Source organism: Suillus bovinus, assembly GCF_016758785.1.
Source record: "Suillus bovinus strain UH-Sbo-P2 chromosome Unknown EDB93scaffold_54, whole genome shotgun sequence".
NCBI lineage: Eukaryota > Fungi > Basidiomycota > Agaricomycetes > Boletales > Suillaceae > Suillus > Suillus bovinus.
In genome coordinates, this window is record NW_024542110.1 from 151,475 (window position 1) to 170,905 (window position 19,431).

A 19,431-nucleotide genomic window follows, 5' to 3' on the forward strand; every position below is an offset into this window, starting at 1 on the left:
TCTATTTATTCCCACTTTTATGATGGTAATGATTCGGTTTAATGATGTTCTGAAGTAGATTTCAAGGTCTGGACAATGTTTTCATCGTAGTATTTAGTCAAGTAATTTGCTATATGTGCTAATAATGTTTCAACCTTATTTGCTCTGGGGATGGCAATCACTCCTACGGTTACTTGAAAAATGGGCGCGCGAGAGCCAAGTCAAGTGAGAGTGCACTACTTCAGTTCTTCAGCAATCCGTCCTTATCATCTCCTCGCCTCATTCAACGTCCCACCCTTGTCTCCTCACTTGACCCACCCCAACTGGCTTACAGAAGATCGACTCAAAATGATTACAAAATGCGCGAAGCACGTGTGTGCATGCGTAGCTTGATGATGTGAGGCATACTTTACGAGTTTCGATGAGGTTGAGGTAACGTTGGGCCATGCTTGTGGAAGAGCTTGCCTTTCACTTTTGTTCAACAAGGCGAAAATAGCGCCTCTGCAGAATCAGGAATTTGAAGGAATCCAGGGTACTAACGTCTGAGCATCGCACACGAGATATAAAACGGCCCCTTGATGCGCTGTAGAACGATGACAGCGGCGGACCAGGGAACGGGCATGCAGACACTGGCACCAGCGACAGTGCAAGAGTCGAACTTCCAGAGGTGAGTCTCTCGACGTGGCTGGCTGGCAGAGACGGCCTCCGGAACATAGCAGGACCTGGAAAGTGATTACACGGATGCCATCAACGCTGGGTTTGATTGAGGATTTCGAACTTAGAAAGTGTGTATAATTACTCTCCAGCGAACTTCAGTTCGGAAGGTGATGTACAATGGAAAAATAACTGTCTCGCCCCAACCGACAAACATTTGACGTGGTATTCGGACACTCCAGCGAAATTCTGTGTCTTGACAACATCAGGCTCAGAGGCTGGCTCGAGTTCGGAATTATCTTGACCTGGAAGCAGTGGTTGTAGATAATGTGCTGTGCACTGCGCTTAGCTCAACGTGACCATTGCATTGACTCTTGGAATTGATATCCAAATTCTACAGGACAGTAATCTGTTCAGAGTAGGCTTAGATTACGAAGTTCGAGTGACTTACAATTTTCCAAGGTGCACGATAGAAGTGAGACATTTGCAGTTCAATAGCACCTAGAAACCGTGCAGTGTGATTACGCGCTAGACAAAGTGGACGCGTTTGAGGGTGGCTGGCCACGGCATGATGATGCTGGCAGCTTCGACTGAATGCGTCGAAGAATGAGTCTGACGAACGACATTCAAGTTGACTCGGAGTAGTTTGAAGGTGACAGTGGACAGGACCCTGGTTGTTTTTGCTATCTTGAAAATCACATACTATGGGGAGGCCATTGTAGAGAGGTTGGGACAAATTGGAATCATGTTAACTGTAGCTTGCGGCAGTTGAGTGTATATGTGCTATTCACGGTGGCAATATCAGATTCATGGCAAGTCCCGCAGTATCACACGAAAAGCGTTTTCCAGAGTCAATGGAATTCGACTCCGGTTGGCATCAACTGCACAGTGGCGCCGACAGTGTGCATTAGCAGCCGTATAACACAGTGAGTTATTCTCTTGACTTCTTCGAAGCTCAAAATTTCTGGTGCGTGTGCCAACAGAATGTTGCCGCCTTCAGCCATAATGCACTTGATATGATTATTTTCTGTCATGTCCTCTCTCAACGCTCTCTTGATCTAGGGGTGATTTTGTATTTTCATCATACATCAATCACGGAATCTCAACCAGGACGTCTCTAGTGAAACCTGATGCCTGTCACCGCCCCACAAACTCCACGACGCAAAACACATTCTGCGCTCACCACTGTTTCTGGCATCCTGATGATACGATGGCCCAATTTCTAAGGCAGAGCTGAGAGGTGCGCATGAAGTGATGGGTGTCCCGACGTACATTTCGATGAGACGTTAGTGGGTCTGGGCAATAATTTCGTCGTAGTATCTATTCGAATCCACTGACGTTCACGTTGACTAACTAAGTAGCTTTGACACTCGAACAAGCTCAACGGTCCGGGGAACGAGACAGAGGAGGTTCATCGACATCGATTTCTGCTGCAGCCAGTTGTGCGATGGCAAGGAATTTCGGCTGTTTAAACTTTAGACGTGAACTGATGGTGCTTTGAGGGCTGGCGTCCGAGACGTCGTAGACGCTCCAAGACGTATGGTATTGTGAGTACTGGAGACAAGTAGCATGCCCCGCACTCATATTGTTGAAACTCCACAATGGTAAGCGTGACTGCATAGAACAACATACCTTCAGTCTCGTTTCACAGCAATCTTATAACACTCATTTTCTAATAAAAATAAAATAAGAAACATAAAATCTAATTGAGCGGGTGCTATTGGTTGAACATGAAACACGATTATTGACTATTGACTGCATCTAACTTGAAGTGCAATAGCTATAATTTTTAGTGGGTCTGAGAGAGGATCACGGACGTCTTCCTGCCTCTCCCATTTCCAATGACCTCCCAGTTCTTCAACGAAATCATCGCTTCATCCTTCATCAACTCCAACGCGTGCTCGACGTCGCTCTCCAAAGTCTTTTCAGACCCGATCACCATCCTAATGCAAAACACCCCATTCAAGTCCGTCTGGGTGATCGCGATATCATTCCGTGCTGCAAGCCGTGCATAGAAAGCGCGGTTCAAAGTATTGAGCTCGGGAGTCCTGAGGTGAGGAAGGGACTTTGGTGCAAGCCTGAAGACTGTAATGGCAAGGGAAGGTTTGGTGACGACAGAGAATAATTCGGATTCGTATATGCTCTGTGAGAATTTGTTGTTCAACTTGATGCACTGGCGAGACAGGACCAAATATCAGTATGGATTAGAGGATGACGATGACGATTAAGTTGACGTACGTCGGTGATGTACTTTTGGATGCCTTTCACCCCCCGTGCACGAAGACCGAACCAGAATTTGAGCGATCGGAACCGTCTGCCAAGGCCTACGTGCCAGTTGCGGTAATCGATAGCGGTGGCTATACACATTCGTCGTTCAAGCAACGGCCAATAGTTATAACAAGACTTAGAAACATACCTGCATTCCCGTTCTTCGCCCTCAAAAATTCGGGCGTGATGTCTAGCGCGTCGATCAGATGTTGCCGGTGCCGCACCCACAAACAAGAGCCATCAAAGTGGATGAGACCCCACTGCAGAATGTCGATGAGCTCAAGACTGATGCCACGGAACAAGAGTAAACAAACCTTGTGGAAATTGGTGCAGAAAGAGTCTACATATTCATTTATGGCAGGAAGTTGGTACGCCTCGCGATATTCGGGACACGCGAATGCGACGCCTGCCCATGCAGCATCGACGTGCAGCCACAGGGAAGGGTAATGTTTCGCTACGCATAACATTTAAATTTAAAAAGATTCAATATCGTGATCAGTATACATACCGACATCAGCAATCTCGTCGAGCCGATCGACAGCACCGGAAGATGTCGTCCCCACCGTACCGACTGCAGGACAAGAGAAATGAACTTCAAGACAATGATACATGCAAAGAACATACTCAGGATGAAAGGGTGTAATCCGGCTTTTATATCCTCCTCCAATGCTACCTTGAGCGTGTCTCCACGCAATGCAAAGTTATCCTGAGCTGTGACGTCTAATGCGCGCACTGTGAGACCCAAGACGAGCCCGGATTTCTTCCCAAGCGAGTGGGTTTGGGTAGTGGTATAGATCACGAGTTTCTCCATCGCCACATCAGGGTGCTCACGAATGTATCGTGAACGTGCAGCGACAGTCGAGACTAACACAGAGTCAGATGCTGACGTCTATGCACGGTGATCAGTATGAATTAACAATGTGAGGGGATGAGGAACAGACCTGAATGACGCCGCCGCCGACCTCGGAGATGTTGTAGAACGCCTTGTCAAGCCCGAGTAATTGAGCGGTCCAGTCCATGACCACGGCCTCAAGCTCTGTGCATGCGGGGCTCGCAGCCCACTACAAAAAGTTACAAAGACAGCGTAAGGGTTGCGTTAGAGAGACGTACGTTGAATCCAGGGTTAGACGTGCTCGACGCGTATAGTTCTGCAAGTATTCCCTCGAATGTGCTTGACGTAGGGAAGTATGCGTAGAACGAGGGGTGTTGCCAGTGTGTCAGGCCTGTCAGTCCGAATGAGATAGGTCAATTGTGCAATGGAGTCGAGTTCAAGTACCAGGTATGATGTATTTTTGATAATCATCCGCGATGAGCTGGAAGTCTTCGCCTTCAATGGGGGCGGAGGCTGCACTCGTCATAATGAGAAGGAAGCGCGACGAAGAATAAAAAAAGCATACACGGAAGCAGCTTTCTGAGGTATCCTGGCTCGACTTGGGATGAGACAGGCCTATCCCTCAAAGTGTCATGGTATTCGCATATCCTGTCGATGGCTTGGTAGCCAGCACTGCGGAATCTGGGATACACATCAGATATGACCAAGGACAGATCTGACACTGGCAGAACGTACTGTTCAGTATTCATGACGAGTGTAAATTGTGAATTAGGTAGGAGTTAGCTTGGACTCTGGAGTGGAGGAAAGATATACAGGTGGTTGTGTAGTTCGAACCTCTGTTAATCTGGCCTGTCTTTATAGCCCCACTCGATTCCATTTTTTTGAGCGAACGAGTGTCGGGAACAAAAAATAAAATGATATTATTTTTTTTCGATATTGGTGCCCACCGCTTCATGAAACTTGAGATATGCGCTATGCTCAATCCATCGTACAATCGATAGATATTAGGCATCGGGGATGTCGTGAGTCTCCCAAGGATGCTTTACGTTGTACGACTGCGGTCTACTAGTAGTACATCAGCAAAACCGCTAAAATGAACGCTTAACTTGAAGCGTGTTACTGACACTTGTAAATTTTTACGACTTCAGTTGATGGTGACTCATCTGATTGGTTGAGAGCTCGAACGCTGAAACGAGATGCTGACAAAGGTTTCAGATGAGCGTTACTTGTACCACATCTGCAGGGTAGGGCCCCTCGGTCAGGGTGATCTACGGTGACTACCACGTAGTCGTCCGAGTCAGTCGCATCATGAACGTAATCTGTGGCGTAGTCACCGTAAGTAGTAGCATCATCCGTGCTCATTGGGACTTCGGATTGAGGAGTGGCAGAGCCAGAGATGAGGGTTTCAGTATCTAGTACTGGTGGATACATCGGATGAATCCACTTATCGTTTGTTCACCGGTTCACTGGTGACTGATGTCAGTGCGGTTATTTGTTGAAGGTGATGCTCATGCTTGGCATCAATGCTGGGAATGCGAACAAAAGTCTGAGTTTTCCTGGGGTTTCTAGATTTCTTGAGGCTTTCAAAATGAAGGCCGAGCCCAGAACACATTGGCTGAGCACCACGTGCGTTGCGGGTGGGGGCATGATGGTAGGACTAAAGACTCCTCTAAAAAGACTTAGTGTGTGAACGAAGGACCACCAGGTACCGAGAGCATCACCTGGCACTGGGCATGCCATAATGATAGCCGGACTCTGCTCAGGGACATCTTGACAAGATTGTCGACCGAATTGCAACCATCGCACGGTGAATAAGCGAGGATCCCGTGATTGAAGGAAGCAAGGTATATTTAGTGGTGCTATAAATAGATTCTTTGGTTCTCGCTCTATTGCTTTGACGAGAATATTTGCAGAACAAATAGATTTGGATTGGAATTACAATGCAGGGTGTTGGAATCTGAATGATCCAAGAGTGAGCATGCCAAAGGATCCAAGATAGGAACAGATAGGAAGTGAAAAAGGTACATGATCCAAGTGCAACATTGCAGAGGCCAATGGCCACAGGCACACTGACATTGGACTACCGATCCTGCCCTGCTTACTGTATAGATACTGCACTTAGGTTCATCACAGCGTCACATGCCTGGCGAATTGAACCTAATTTGTGTAATGGTCACACCAATTTTGAGACCGTCGAACCTAAATTGTGACATGCAGTAAAAACATAAAAAAATAACTAGTGCAGCCAAAAGTCCTTGTACTGAGTGTTTGCAACACGTCTGCACTTACCACAGCCCTCAGCCTCAACCTCCTCAGACCCATTCACTGTGGATTGAAGCTCCATGCCATCCACCACTTGCTCATAGCTCTCCGACTCGTTGTCTAGCAGTAAATTACCTGATTCATCAGCACTATAGCCATGAGGGACAGACACTTCACCCAATGCAATATATGAAGGATATTGTCTGCCTAATGCAAGTTGGTTACCAAACGAACCTAATCACAGTATGTCACATGTCACACCCCCCCTGCGAACCTTTGAACCTAATGCTCATTTGGTCACACCTAAACAGGGCTGAACCTAAGTGCGTGTCTATACAGTATACCTAAACATTTATCCCTAAATTTTATCTTGAAGTTTTACTTACATTATAAGCACCATAGCTAGTGCCTAAACATCTCAGTGCTTTCTGAGGAACTGAGATGTAAGTACTTACCGTTTGTCTACCAAAATGGACACATACTTACTATACCCGTAGCGTACTTTTCCTATAAGTATAGATTGCGTCAATGAGAGTTCTTTCCACACAGGTTCCTGTCATATTTATGCATTATTCCTTGCAATTGTAACACTGATTTGATGCAACAACACTACAGCTCTAACACTGTTTGATGCATGTGTGATGCATGCCCCCTTCAGTAGTACCCTGTATGATATGATGCATCCCCTCTCTTCAATTGATGCATCCCTCCCTTCAACTGATACATCCCCTCGCTACTTACTGATGCATCCCTCCTTTCAACTGATGCATCCCCTCACTACTTACCGATGCATTCCCTTCAATTGATGCATCCCCCTGCTGCTTATTAATGCATCCTACTGATGCATCTCCCGCCCCTGGTTGATGCATCTCCTCTCTACTTACTGATGCATTCCCTTCAATTGATTCATCCCCCCGCTGCTCATTGATGCATCTCCTGCCCTTGGTTGATGCATCCCTCCCGCCCTTCAATGGATGCATTTTCCCACCCTTTACTGATGTATTTTTTTTCGCTTGTATTGCGCTATACTGTCACCTATATCGATTGCATAGCTATAATTCTGTACATTACATGTGGGTGAATGGATATGTATTCATTAAGGATGTTCCAGACTCAGAGCGCTAGGATCAGCATGGAACTGGTCCATGAATGTGTTACGACTTGGATGGTATCTGTTGGCGACGCTCAAACAGAGCTTGTGTCGTCAACAGTCTGTGGACGTCCTTGGGCTAGCCCAAGGTTAGGGGTCGTACTTGGCGTGTCTTCGGCAAGTACGATTTAACGCCTATGTCCAAATCGGGTAGCTTATGTCACGCGGGTGCGAGACGATAAGCTATATCGGCCTAGGCTTATGACACCCGAAGGTTAATCGTAAGGATCGTCGTTAATTAGAAGGACAGAAGTCCGACTAGTTAACAGGGGCTTTGCTCGTCGACGAAGTCGATGAGTAAAGGTCGAGACTATAGGCTTATCCGTGATGAGCAGATAAGAAGATAGAATATAGACTGCTGGCAAGGCAGAAAGGATCACTCTGGTGAGAGTAGGAGGTCAAGAACCAAGTAGATTCAAGTTAGGGAATATAGTACATGGTAGCGAGTTTATATAGAGGACAGGAAATGTATTAGTGGATGATAACTCGTACTACCGGGAGAGGCAATCGGTAAAGGGTAAGACCATAACAGGAAGACACGTTCGGTCTGGGTAGAACGTGCTAGATAAGAAAGTGAGTCAAAGATCGAAATAAGAAGTGAAACGCGCAGGGGCACGATCGTGCAGCTGCGGATCTAAGTATAAGTCGCATGTGCGACTGTGCACCGAGTCAGAGATCATAAAAGGGAACAGGGCAAAGGGGATGCGTTGTGCATCATATCATAGGTTACCGTCCGGACGGTAAGGGCAAGGGGACTGTCTGCAGGATCAGTCAGGTGGTGAAACGGAGCATGGGTACGCTTCGTCAGCGAAAGGATCCGGCCAAATGTACTGGCTTTGCTGAAGCGACAGGTAGAGGGCGAAAGGGAATGCGAGGATGACAAGGATGACAAGGGTAAGGTCGGGGTGAGGGTATGATGCGAGGGCTGATACGAGGAGGATTAGGAGAAAAATAGTAGGGGCCCAAGCATCTAGATGTTCTTGTAACAGAATGTGCATGTGTCTTCCCAACTGGAATGACATGTGACTGACAGTGCACAATGCAAAGCTGCTTGATGCCAAGCATATACAATCTTGCCTTTTCTTTCTGCAGGACACTTGGAGCAGCTCTAATTCATGCGCTCATCCCAAGACATGGCTTGCCAATCAAAGAACTGTAAGATCCTCCGCATCTCCTTCCACAACAACTCAACCTCCTCCTTCCACCGCATTGCATGTGCCCTGGCTTTACACCATTTGATTTTTATATCTGGAAGATGTGTGAGATAGCATGGAGTAACAAAACCATGAGTTCACATACCTTCCATAAATCTGTCATTGCCCAACTCATCTCCATGTGCACTCCACATATTCCAAATCCAAGACAGCTTACGCCTTTCCTCAGTCTGGCCCCACAGGAGATCTGACATTCCCTAGATATCTTCACAATTGAGCAGCTGCAGGGAGGACTGCCAGCCTGTCTCCTTGATGAGGGAAGCGAGAACCACCAGCGCCTTGCACGCATCCTGATATCAGCTTGATGTTGCCTCGATTCTTGCATCAATCCCTTTGAGTGTATTACATGCTCTGGTGTTGGTGCCTTGACCATGGAGGTTCCGGTCCTTATACTTAAAAACAGCGGTTTGCGCATGGAGATTAGAGCATAGGAAACAGAGAGTATTGTGGGCTTGTGCATATCTAAGTTTCCACTTGATGGCCTGAAATTTGAGGTCACAAGTAGCAGTTCCAACAACTCAAGAAGGAAGCAAAGCTGGAAAGATTTGGGAGCGATGACACTGTTGGCCTTGTCCCATCGTAGAGCTGCAAGCATTGGCATGTATAGTTCCTGGACTTTGACCCAAGCCTTGATCTGGTGCTGAAGACTGTTACTGTGCTGAATGAGCATACCTTCTTGAGTATTTGTGGCATGAATGCCCAGACCTGCCTTGTCAGCTGTAAGACGTCGTCTGAAGCATTTTATTAGAGAATACTCATTCAGCTGAATATTGATCACTTACTGTTGTTCTTCGAGTTCTAGGCCACTGCTAATCAGCATGCTAAGTGAACAATCTTCATGCAGTGCATGGGAGCCACCAAGTTCTATTTCCAATGCCTCCTCTTTTGCGAGTTTAAGACACACAGAAGCAAGGGTGATATCTGTGTGATGCTGACATCAGATATTATACACAAATAACTTGATGTACTCACTTTCTATGCTTCATTCATATGGGTTCCGCTGGAAGGGATCACATTCCCATGCCTTGACCTCCTCTTTCCACCTGCTCAATGCTTCTGAGTATTCTTCTTTCAGCCCTTCTTCAAGGTTATCCAGAGCTGCTTTATGTTCCGACAGTTCAGGCAAGGCCTCTTTCATCTTACACAACATTGTGTGATCTGAACATGCATTAGTGATGCATCAGTAAGCAGTGCCTCTCTCTGTAAAAATAACTGCTGTAGACCAGTGATCTTCCTCCAGTTCCAATCTCCAAAAAAATCATCCAGCGTGTCTCGTCTCATGCCTGGGCCCATCTCTTTGGTGCTTGATGTCATGGGGTTGATATTTGCCCACCCTCGCTCTAGAGCTTCTCCATCTATTCATCCGACACTGGGTGCAAAATTAAACAAAAATTTAGTTTGGCATTGTTGGATCTGCAAGGGCAGATGGAATTTAGGGACAAAGAAGGTAATTTTCTTGGCATCATGGTTTAGTCGCATGGAAGGGGGAAATGATGTCATGCAGTGCCATAGATTCTTATTCCATTGGCATGCGATATCATATGAGACATTGAGAATATCAACAGTGGTATACTGAAGAGTCAAAAAAAATAGATAATCCATATTTATGTATCTAGATGTGGTGGAACATCAGTATTTCCAGTTGTCTGAGTCTGCAGTATACCAAACTCACTTTTCTCCTTTCTGGAGGTCCCTGACTGCTGTTAGTAGCTTCATGTTGTGGCGAGCACAGTCAATGGCACCCAGCCCCATAGCTGCCAGACCACAATTTGATTTGGTATCTGCCATGTTTACCAGTGTTGTGGCTTGAACAAGTAGACTTCTGTTTGATAGGGTATCAGTATAGAAAATAATGACTATCAAAAAACTCACCTCCTGGCTAATATCAGAATTATCATTTAGAAAGGCCTTGTATGCACTTTCCTCAACAAAGTATCCTCAGCCATTACTAAGGCTAGGGTCAATGCTATCTTTTGACACGACTTTACATTTCAGCCAGAAATTTGCATTGATGGCCACAGATAGGCCATACAACCAGCTTTTAGTGGGAGGGGCCTCTCTCCAGTTAGATGGTAAGTGCTTCCCAGGCTGCAGGCAGGCTGGGCATGGAACAGCACATGCACCCTCTGTTGTTGCATCAATGCTGTTGGGATCGTGTGCTCTCCCAGATCACTTGAGTATTTTGAGATGACACCATTCACGTATCATCCTCATGAATGAGTTGTATCGATTCTAAAGAGAAATAAGTCAATGTCCTGCATGGCACTGTAATAGGACCCACTTTGATAGGACTGATCCCCGTGTTATCAAACCTCTGCATTAGCGCATAATAAAACTCATAAGCAGACACCTTCGACTCAAAGGACAAGAGGTAAAATTCTTCTAGAAGGCGAAACATAGCAGCCATTTTAGGGTCCCAGATTGCAGTCACAAAAATCCAATGCTACCTTATGGACACCATAAGAATCTATAATGACAAAGTCATCATTGAATGCGCAACAGGGATCGGAACAGGTATGGCCTAGTGCATGACTGAGCTGGATCTGGAGACCAAGGCTCTTCAGGCTTGCAGATTTGAAGTAATCACTATCTCATTTCTATAGTATGTCTAGTTAGTTTGTATCCTGCATTATTGAGTAATTTAGCACCTACCTGCAACCAATGTAGTGGGTGATTCTTGTGCATCATCACCGTGCAAGAGGAACAACAGAGTTCAATCCCAAAACAGTCTTCACATTGATATTCTGGATACAGATTACCACACTGGAACAGGGCTCTGCCCTAAGGTCACCTCATTCTTCGAGTTGTAGCATCTCCTCAAGGAACAGGGCACAATCCTTGAGCCACATTAGCAATGGATGATCCTGAATGATGTTAGTGGTGAAAAAAAGTGTGATTCTGTTTTTATTGACTTACTCCCATAGCATGTTGTCTCCTTGGACATTCAACATTATCATCGGCTTCCCCATGATAGATCAGGCAAATATTCATTAAATTCTATGCATGCATTAAGTTCTACACGTGCAGGTGGATCAGGTTGCATGGTTGGCTGAGCATTTTTGGGAGGTTAAACATATCTACATTTATAGCTTATAAAGCCATCTCCATGCACTTGATACTGCATGTGTTGTCATTGCTTGAGTCCTGAAGGCTTGGGACGTGAGTAAGAATTGAGAGTCAGCCTTTTCTGATGCTTCTTAGCTCTCATGATATTCTGCGGTGATGAAGATGAACCTGCAAGGGATAGACTAGAGTCCATGATGAAGCAACCAATCAAAATTCCGAATCATATGGCATACAGTGAATCTTTAGTTGTACGTCATATCTCAGCCTTCTGTTAAATTTCAAATAAACAACCTCAAACAAACCTTCAAACACATGTAAGTCATTGTGCGGCTCTATTCTTGTTGTAATCAAGATACCATAGTAATAGTATTGTGCTTGGTTGAAGTTCCTGCATGAGCATTTATCTTCAATACTGTACAGTTGTATCTCACTCATTTGACTTCCCAACAATGGCTACCAACAATACCAGCTCATCCAATGATGATGCTCAAAGCAGCCTTGGTGTGTTTTTGCCTGTCACTGACTCAAATGCTTCAGTAATCCATACATATTTCAGATGCTGTATTGCAAGTTGTGCAACTGCTGTCATCATTGACACTGTCGCATGATGATGCACAATCACTTATTGAAGTGATCACTGACGAGATACAGGCTGCTACACTTCCTGCTGTGCACCCAGCTCCTGCTCCCATCGTCCCAGGTCATCTTTTTTCTTTACTTTTTCATTCCCTATCACTCAAATATCAGCTCAGTGCCTCCTGCAGTTCAGTTATAGGCTGCTGCACTTCCTGTTGTGCAGCCAGCTCCTGCTGCCATTGTTCTGATTGTGGTGGCTCCTGCAGTTCAGATACAGGCCACTGTACCTCCTGCTGTGCAGCCAGCTCCTGCTACCATTGTCCAAGGTCAACCTCAAGTTCAGAGTCATCATTTTTTTTTTTTACTTTTTCATTCCCTAATGCTCAAATATCAGTTCAGCACCTCCTACACTTGAGATACAGGCCACTGCACTTCCTGCTGTGCAGACTTATCCTACCCCAATGGCACGCTCTGGCTTCTACTGTTTTTTACATCTCCCGCTGACTGAAGTCATTATTAATGGTGAGACAAGGGGATAGCAGCATTATTGTGGATTCATATTTGATGTTCCATGTGCAGCAGCCGCTGGTCCATTCTACCTCATTACCCATGGTTGCCGGGTAGTTGTCTTTGAGACATGGTGCATATTTTCATTGGTTCCATGTTCTTACCCTGATTTCCTTGCAGGTAATGCACATCCCCTTATGTAATTGGTGTTAGCTGTTCCTCTTTCAGCCACTGCAAGTCAAAGGATGATAATCTAATTTGTATGCTTGATGTAATAGATCTTGGAAAAGTACAGTGGCTTTCTTAAGTATGACCTTCACTTGTACCTACTCTATGTACCATGTACTGCCAGTTTCCCCCAATGAAACCCTTGCTAAGAGTCAAATATGACCGTGGCAAACTTAGAAACTCAACCAGCGAGGAGCATGGAGGAAGATAACAATTGGTTGAAGTTGAGTCGCCGCTAACTACTGGAAGTAATCCACTAACTAATCGAGTACCAGAAGAGATCCTATACCTGTGAATCAGGGACTGGAATGTAGACCTGGGCCAGAGTACTAATGCCAGTTTGATGGAACTGAAGATGGCACACAGGGGAGACAAGTTTTGTACAATACAAGGGTCCTGAGGCATGAATGTCAGGCGATGCTTGAGTTTGATAATGATTTGGTGTAAGTGACTGTTGATGACAGTGACTCAATGGTGCAGTATCAGAAAGCATCAATAGCAAGATAGTTATTGTGTTCTGTAACGTACCTGGTAATTGTACAGTGCAACATTGCCTGAAGGACTTTGGAACAGATAGAGCTGAAGTTCACACTAGTAAGAACTTGCATATGCTGGATCATCAACATACTCATATAGTAAAGGTCATAATTCATGACTGGCAGCAGCATTCTTGCATAATCTCGCATCGTCATATAGAGTTGTTTAGCCAAAAGATAATTGAATGCGAAGTTCAGGACAGATAGATAGAGCTGAAGCTTGCACTAGTAAGAAATTGTATGTGTTTCAGAAACTCATGTCAGTGTTTTATGATTCAGCATACAAGGCAAGGATTTGTGATGTGGGCAATATAGTGTCTCTGAAATTCATTATTTATAGATCAAAGGCACATGGGACATTGCTATAGAATCGAGCAAAGATGGTGACTCTGTCATTGAGGTTCAACATTCAGAACTGGTGCATAGCTTTCTGGCTTGTCGACTGTCATTCCTAATCAAATTGACTCAAAGGATAAATCATATATTGTATGTGAAGATCGTTACATAGAGTTGTTGAGCTGGAAAATAATTGAATACGAAGAGTTGTCACTTTGTTGTAGAGAGTTTTATAGGAGTTTTACTACATTTTACAACATACTGCTCTGCTACAGAGTACAAATGAGTGTTTCATCAAGCATAAATAGTATAGTGTATTACATAGACACTCGTATTGTTGCTTGCAAATAAAAACTTCGAGGAAGAGCAGGTGTACTGAGAAAAATGTGTACTTGTGGAGGTACATCTAACTTCAATTGTACATCATACACTAGCAAGACTGTGCTAGGAGACCATCAAGAACAGTTGTATTTATAAGATGAGTAGTACTACTAGTAAGACTTGCTTAACACCAGTGGGTGTATGTTACTGTCAACATCGTGCCAACTGGGTCTTGTTACCTGTGTCTTTTTGAGCCTGACTTAGAAGTTTGATTGTGTTGCTATGAGTCTGAGCTCTCTCTACAAAAGTTTTCAAGCTTGCAATTAATTCGCTTTCACTAGTATCAAGGTATGCAAACTCTTACATATTTCAAGTTTGCAGAATGAGATTATATGTTCTGGTGACAAGCATGCAGTCCGCAATGGCAGAGTACAAAAATAGTACTATTTCACTTCCTTCTCAGACCTCAACTCATCAATATTTCAACACTTATTCATTTCAACGTTAGCATGCCAGTACACTATTTCTCAACCAAACAGCGCCACTGGTTGGATGACCAGATGGTCAACTACGAACTCTGCTGCTAGACCAAAGATCTTGTCATTTTCTGGACCAACATATTTGAGATCTTCTTCGCTTGTTGGCCAGAGCACATGGTCTTATTCCCTGACATACCCGGGCCTGCACCCCAGTGTTCCACTGAAGAGCAGAAGCAAGCATTGAATGATGCAGTAGTGACAAGGAAACATGGGGTACCTCACTAACCTTTGCGGTATTGTACAAGCTGACCACTCAATCATCATAGCACCTTCAGGATTGGTTCCATTGAAGAAGAAGCTGTACCAGCGCTCTAACAGGATACATCCCATCCACAATAGTGTCTGCACATGATCACACAGTGGTCTTGCAAGTTGAAGAGGAGTTTGCATATTGGATGGATATTACAGTTGAGGAGCTCAACATTGATGATGCAGGTGGTAATGGTAGTAATAAGGCTAAGGCAGATGGGGAGTAAACAAATTTAGACACAAGTGATCAATCAATCACTTAAAATTATCACTCACAAGACTGCCTTAGAGTAGTAGCTTTATTTACATCAATCAAGCGTAAATTTTAGCTATCAACAAGGTGCCTGCCCTTTTGGATTACTTGCTGTACCTGTTCAAGATGGTGAATCACAAAATATTTGGCCTGTGCATGAGATAGTGAATGCAACAATCTCACATACATATAGTTTATGTGCGGCCACTGTGAGGGGATTTTCATTCTGTGGCCCTAGTGTGAAGTTTTAATTTTACACTGACCTCATTAGATGTATGACAGCATATGATCATCTCATTATTTTATTACACTTACAGAGACTAACATGCTCAATAGATGCCTGTAACACAATAGACTATGAAAGAACAGACAGAATGGCTTCAAGAATGTCCTGCCCCAATATATGACTGAGCACCTAAAAGACAAGGATTACTCTCACTTTTGGTCTGTGCTGAATGCAGAATGGTTTAAGTGGTTCCCTGAAGAAGCGGTTATGTTTCCCGACATTCCCACTGATTCTCTTTTGGCAGAGGAAAATATTGCAGTGGATGAAGCTAAAACCAAGCACAAAACAGTAAGCCCCTCTATATAATGGGTGTATTACCATATTGACGTACTACAAATATAGCAAATTCAGACTTAGTTTTGCTGGCATGTAAATGCATCCAAGAAAAATTGCAGCCTGAAGAAGGAATCAACAGTTTTCGATGATGCGCTACAGCCAAAAAGACGCCCCAAGTCTGAGGCCAAGATATACTCTGATATCTACTATGACAAGTGCATCAAGCCATTGGTGAAGGCTGAAGAAGAGGTTGGGAATGTAAGTTCACGTAGATGTGTTGCACTGGGTCATAAATTCTCCAAAGAGTTGCTGGAAGATGAAGATGACAATGTCAAAGCTCAGGTCCACAAAATGTACAAGCGGCAGCAGAGAACTCATGAGAAGGCTGCCAAAAAGAATGTTTTGGATGATGATGAGGAAGGTGGCTGTGTGCTTGATGCAGAGGCAATCATGTGGTATATGTTCAAGTTAATTCTATCAGAGATTTAATGGCTAATGTTCAACATGTAGGGGTGTAGATGACTTACCAATTATCTGCCAGCAATTTGTGCACCTCATCAAGAAGAAGACGGGTTTTGTTGTGTCCCTCATGTTTGCTGGGATATGACATCATTATCGTAAGTCAAGTAGACACTATTTCAGGATTCATGCCGACTCATGTATCAAAGATGTCATTCCTCCGAAACCCCACAAGGAAGGAATTTTGCACAGTTATACCAGATGGCGGATATGGCATTCCTGGAGGCTTTTCAGCATTACGCAGAACAGATATTCCATGAGTTTTTTTTTAATCAGTTGCTGGCCAACTCACTTACTTTGTGTTGTTCCAGCCTCTGATAAGCACAAGCTTGAGTTCACTGTAGGGCATGAGGATGGGGTGGTGTCGCAAGCAGACTCTGATTATGGGAAACACAAAGAGTGCAATGAGACATTTGAGACAGATAATGAAGAGGAACCCAAAGGGCATAATGAGACTGAAGAGGCAGAGCAGCAAGATAGCTCTGAAGATGGGAGTGCTGGAATGATGGATGTTGGTGAGTAGATCGGCCTTTATATGTGGAGTCCATTAGCTGATGCATTCGTCTCATGCATCAGAAGGCTCCTTGCTGATAACATCACCTGATGCATCACTAGATCATGAATGACAACCTCCAGCTTCTCGTTCACTGAGGAATTGCACAACATGAATTGGAACGATCTGATGTTCCACACATCTCTGAACACCACCAAGTGGCTACAAGAACAATTTTCATCAGTTTCTGCAGAATGTACCAGCCTCTTGTCTGAAGCCGATGCTGACTCACTTCCAGTACTGCCTCATCCCCCTCAACCACTCCCAGTACTACCTTATCCTACTACTTCAGAGGGTACATCCAATAATTCTATCGCTCTCTCTGCCAAGCCCAGTGTGGAACCTGTCGCTACAAAGTCAACTACCTGCAAGGCTGTCCCCAAGCCAAAGGCTGCCACCAAGCCCAAAGGCCATGTTAAGTCTACTGAGAATCACACTGTCTCCCAGCCATCTGGCAAACCCACATCAGCTAAGTTGAGTCCATCAGGTAATGCGGCTTCAGGCAGCACCAGCTTGACAAGTGACTCCACAAAGACTGGAAGACGTACATCCAAGCATGTCCCAATCAAGTCCAGGTGCAATGAGCTGGCAGATGCAATCAGAACTGATGCTGGCTTGTCTGCGTCATTGTAAAAATGACTTGCACAGCACAAACCTGCAGTGCAGGTGCTTCCAAGTATGTCACCCTGCTTGTCTCTGGGTTCTGCATAATCTGACGGCATTGCAGGAAAAAGCGGGCAAAGGCCTAGTCCTTGTGCAGCTAGACCGCTGCATCCTCTATATATGTATCCTCTTGTGCCGTAACTCACATAATATTACTGTTGTATAGTCTTAGTCTCCTGATAGTTGTCCTTACAATCTTGATAATATCTTGTACCGTGGTTGTGACCTTAAATAACAACTTGTCTTTTGTCCTGTTCATTGTAGTGCATTGCAAGTATTTGTAAAATTTCGCAGATAAACAGACTTAGTAAAATTTTAGGCAGTACATGATGCATCACTGAATGGGCGCTACAAACTTCATAAAATTAAGAAGTAGTAGATGGTCAGATATTGTGATGCATCATGGATCTGTGTGTGATCCTACATACTTAGTGGGTGTTCCTGTACATGTAGGACTTCAATAATAGATATGGGTATACTACTACAGCATCATGTTACTAGTACTACAAAGAAGTTCGACAACAAATTTTGACGACAAATGCAGGCAGGCAGAACAACCCCACATGTGAGAGAATGGGTTTGCTGTGTGTTTGTGCTGAGGCTGCATATCAAGAGGAATGCAGGTAGGTATTGGTATGTGGGATACCAGCGCTGGTTGCTATAAATGGACAGCAATGCCACATCAAAGAAGGTATGCGCATGCAAAGGAGACGGCACAGGGCAGGAGGCCAGTGCTGGTTACTATAAATGGACAGTGACTGTCACGAGTACCTTTAACAAACCATTATTCTTTCCTGAATCTTCCTAAGCGCCAATACACAGCGCCTAAGTCTAACCCTAACCCTACCCTGAAAGCGTCTATCATTCCCGAAATACCTTTAGCGCCCACAACACGTGTCTTCGATGTGACTGATGAAGAAGACGAGTTCTTTGATTGTGATTAGATTAGATTAGATACGATAAGATAAGATATGGTCACGTGATGCTTCTTTAATATTCTACGATGTTCTATGGTACGATTCCTTTTCTCTTTTTATGATTGGCTAGTAGTTGTAACTCAGTTTCAATCTCCATCTCAATAGTTGTATATAGGTAGCATGTCTTGGTCGATAGTTCCTTAGTTCAAACCTCTTGTATCTACATTGTAGCAATCCAAGACGTACTTGCTCATCGTTCTCCTCTGTCCGATAACCTTCGTTTGAGTCCTAGTCTCTGCCCAGCGTTAATTTGTTATTGGGTTGTGACATTAGGTTTGAACTATAGGAGACTCCGACTCTTTGCACACCGCTCGCACATCTTGCATCATCATCACACGTTTTCCATTGCCCGGCCTAAACAGCCGCGATCATTTTCTGAAACCCATCCTTTTGCTCGCTTGAGCTTTTCTACGAATAGCCTTTATTAGTTAGTAGTCCTATACCAGGCCCTGCCTTACATTGCAGCCGCCAGTATACGGAGGTGTTGACGACATTAGGTGTCTCGCTACAACTTTGAGTGCTGGCCCAAGACCCTGCCTGCTCAACGTTACTATAGTTGCTTTCATACCTACATCTTTCTTCATACGCACGTAGAACCTTTCGTTAAGTCTAGTGGAACTGTCGCATCTGCGGATAGTCCTACCATCGTTACCACGAGGATTTAGATACGGGATTCTAGTGAGACTCGCACTTGTAAGCTTCGGCTGGAAGAGTGATAACTTGTCCTAGACCTGTACCCTTTCGGTGACTGAGAAGTAGCACACACGAAGCACACAGTGTTTTTCCCACTTAACAAAGCAGTAGCTTTACGTACTCTTTTTAGTTAGTAATTAGGGAAGTGTCAGTCGGGTTGACTAAAGAACCCTTTGACCCTAAAGGACGAGGTTGATCCAGTTAGTACTGGGGACCCCTTTAGCTTTCCATTTACGTATCCTTTTTCCCTCTCCCCTTTCATCATCTTTCCCATCCGGAAGAGCCGTTACGACCCGCTCTTCAACAGTCATTAGTGAATCGGATTCCAGAACGCACCTGGCACTATGGCTGAAGTCAACGAAACAGAAATGGGACCGGAGAACCCTCAAGAACCCCAAGAGGAACCGGGACCACAAGGCATTGCTATGCCAATAGAGTTCACCAACTACGTACAGAGTGCTATTCAAATGGCAACCCACGAACTGTACGTAAGG

At 44.6% G+C, this 19,431-nt stretch overlaps 4 protein-coding genes across 4 annotated transcripts; 2 read left to right on the forward strand and 2 right to left on the reverse strand.

Annotated features, from left to right (window-relative positions):
* Positions 1–2,301: 2,301 nt before the first annotated feature.
* On the reverse strand, positions 2,302–4,628 carry EDB93DRAFT_704008 (pyridoxal phosphate-dependent transferase). The gene is made up of 11 exons (XM_041457162.1): positions 4,469–4,628; positions 4,299–4,414; positions 4,178–4,246; positions 4,012–4,124; positions 3,843–3,962; positions 3,526–3,790; positions 3,410–3,472; positions 3,216–3,355; positions 3,050–3,161; positions 2,872–2,990; positions 2,302–2,806 (listed from the first exon to the last, which is right to left on the reverse strand). Exons 1-11 carry the CDS (start codon positions 4,480–4,482, stop codon positions 2,423–2,425), a joined length of 1,515 nt encoding a protein of 504 aa, XP_041304960.1. The 5' UTR covers positions 4,483–4,628; the 3' UTR covers positions 2,302–2,422.
* A 3,625-nt stretch (positions 4,629–8,253) lies between these two features.
* On the reverse strand, positions 8,254–11,328 carry EDB93DRAFT_1241990 (uncharacterized protein; the record flags this gene model as incomplete). Its single annotated transcript, XM_041451953.1, has 17 exons — positions 8,254–8,393; positions 8,445–8,546; positions 8,571–8,649; positions 8,761–8,876; positions 8,921–9,090; positions 9,142–9,280; positions 9,374–9,497; positions 9,524–9,697; positions 9,728–9,971; positions 10,032–10,164; positions 10,228–10,282; positions 10,343–10,518; positions 10,552–10,591; positions 10,641–10,802; positions 10,837–10,949; positions 11,008–11,135; positions 11,276–11,328. 17 exons carry the CDS (start codon positions 11,326–11,328, stop codon positions 8,254–8,256), a joined length of 2,148 nt encoding a protein of 715 aa, XP_041304961.1.
* A 546-nt stretch (positions 11,329–11,874) lies between these two features.
* Positions 11,875–12,711, forward strand: EDB93DRAFT_1253115 (uncharacterized protein; the record flags this gene model as incomplete). Its single annotated transcript, XM_041453399.1, has 5 exons — positions 11,875–11,926; positions 11,982–12,176; positions 12,229–12,327; positions 12,401–12,523; positions 12,581–12,711. 5 exons carry the CDS (start codon positions 11,875–11,877, stop codon positions 12,709–12,711), a joined length of 600 nt encoding a protein of 199 aa, XP_041304962.1.
* Positions 12,712–15,373: 2,662 nt separating this feature from the next.
* On the forward strand, positions 15,374–17,447 carry EDB93DRAFT_1106162 (uncharacterized protein; the record flags this gene model as incomplete). The annotated part of the gene is made up of 9 exons (XM_041447585.1): positions 15,374–15,544; positions 15,641–15,790; positions 15,839–15,987; positions 16,043–16,104; positions 16,363–16,566; positions 16,843–17,179; positions 17,271–17,280; positions 17,332–17,389; positions 17,434–17,447. 9 exons carry the CDS (start codon positions 15,374–15,376, stop codon positions 17,445–17,447), a joined length of 1,155 nt encoding a protein of 384 aa, XP_041304963.1.
* Positions 17,448–19,431: the final 1,984 nt, after the last annotated feature.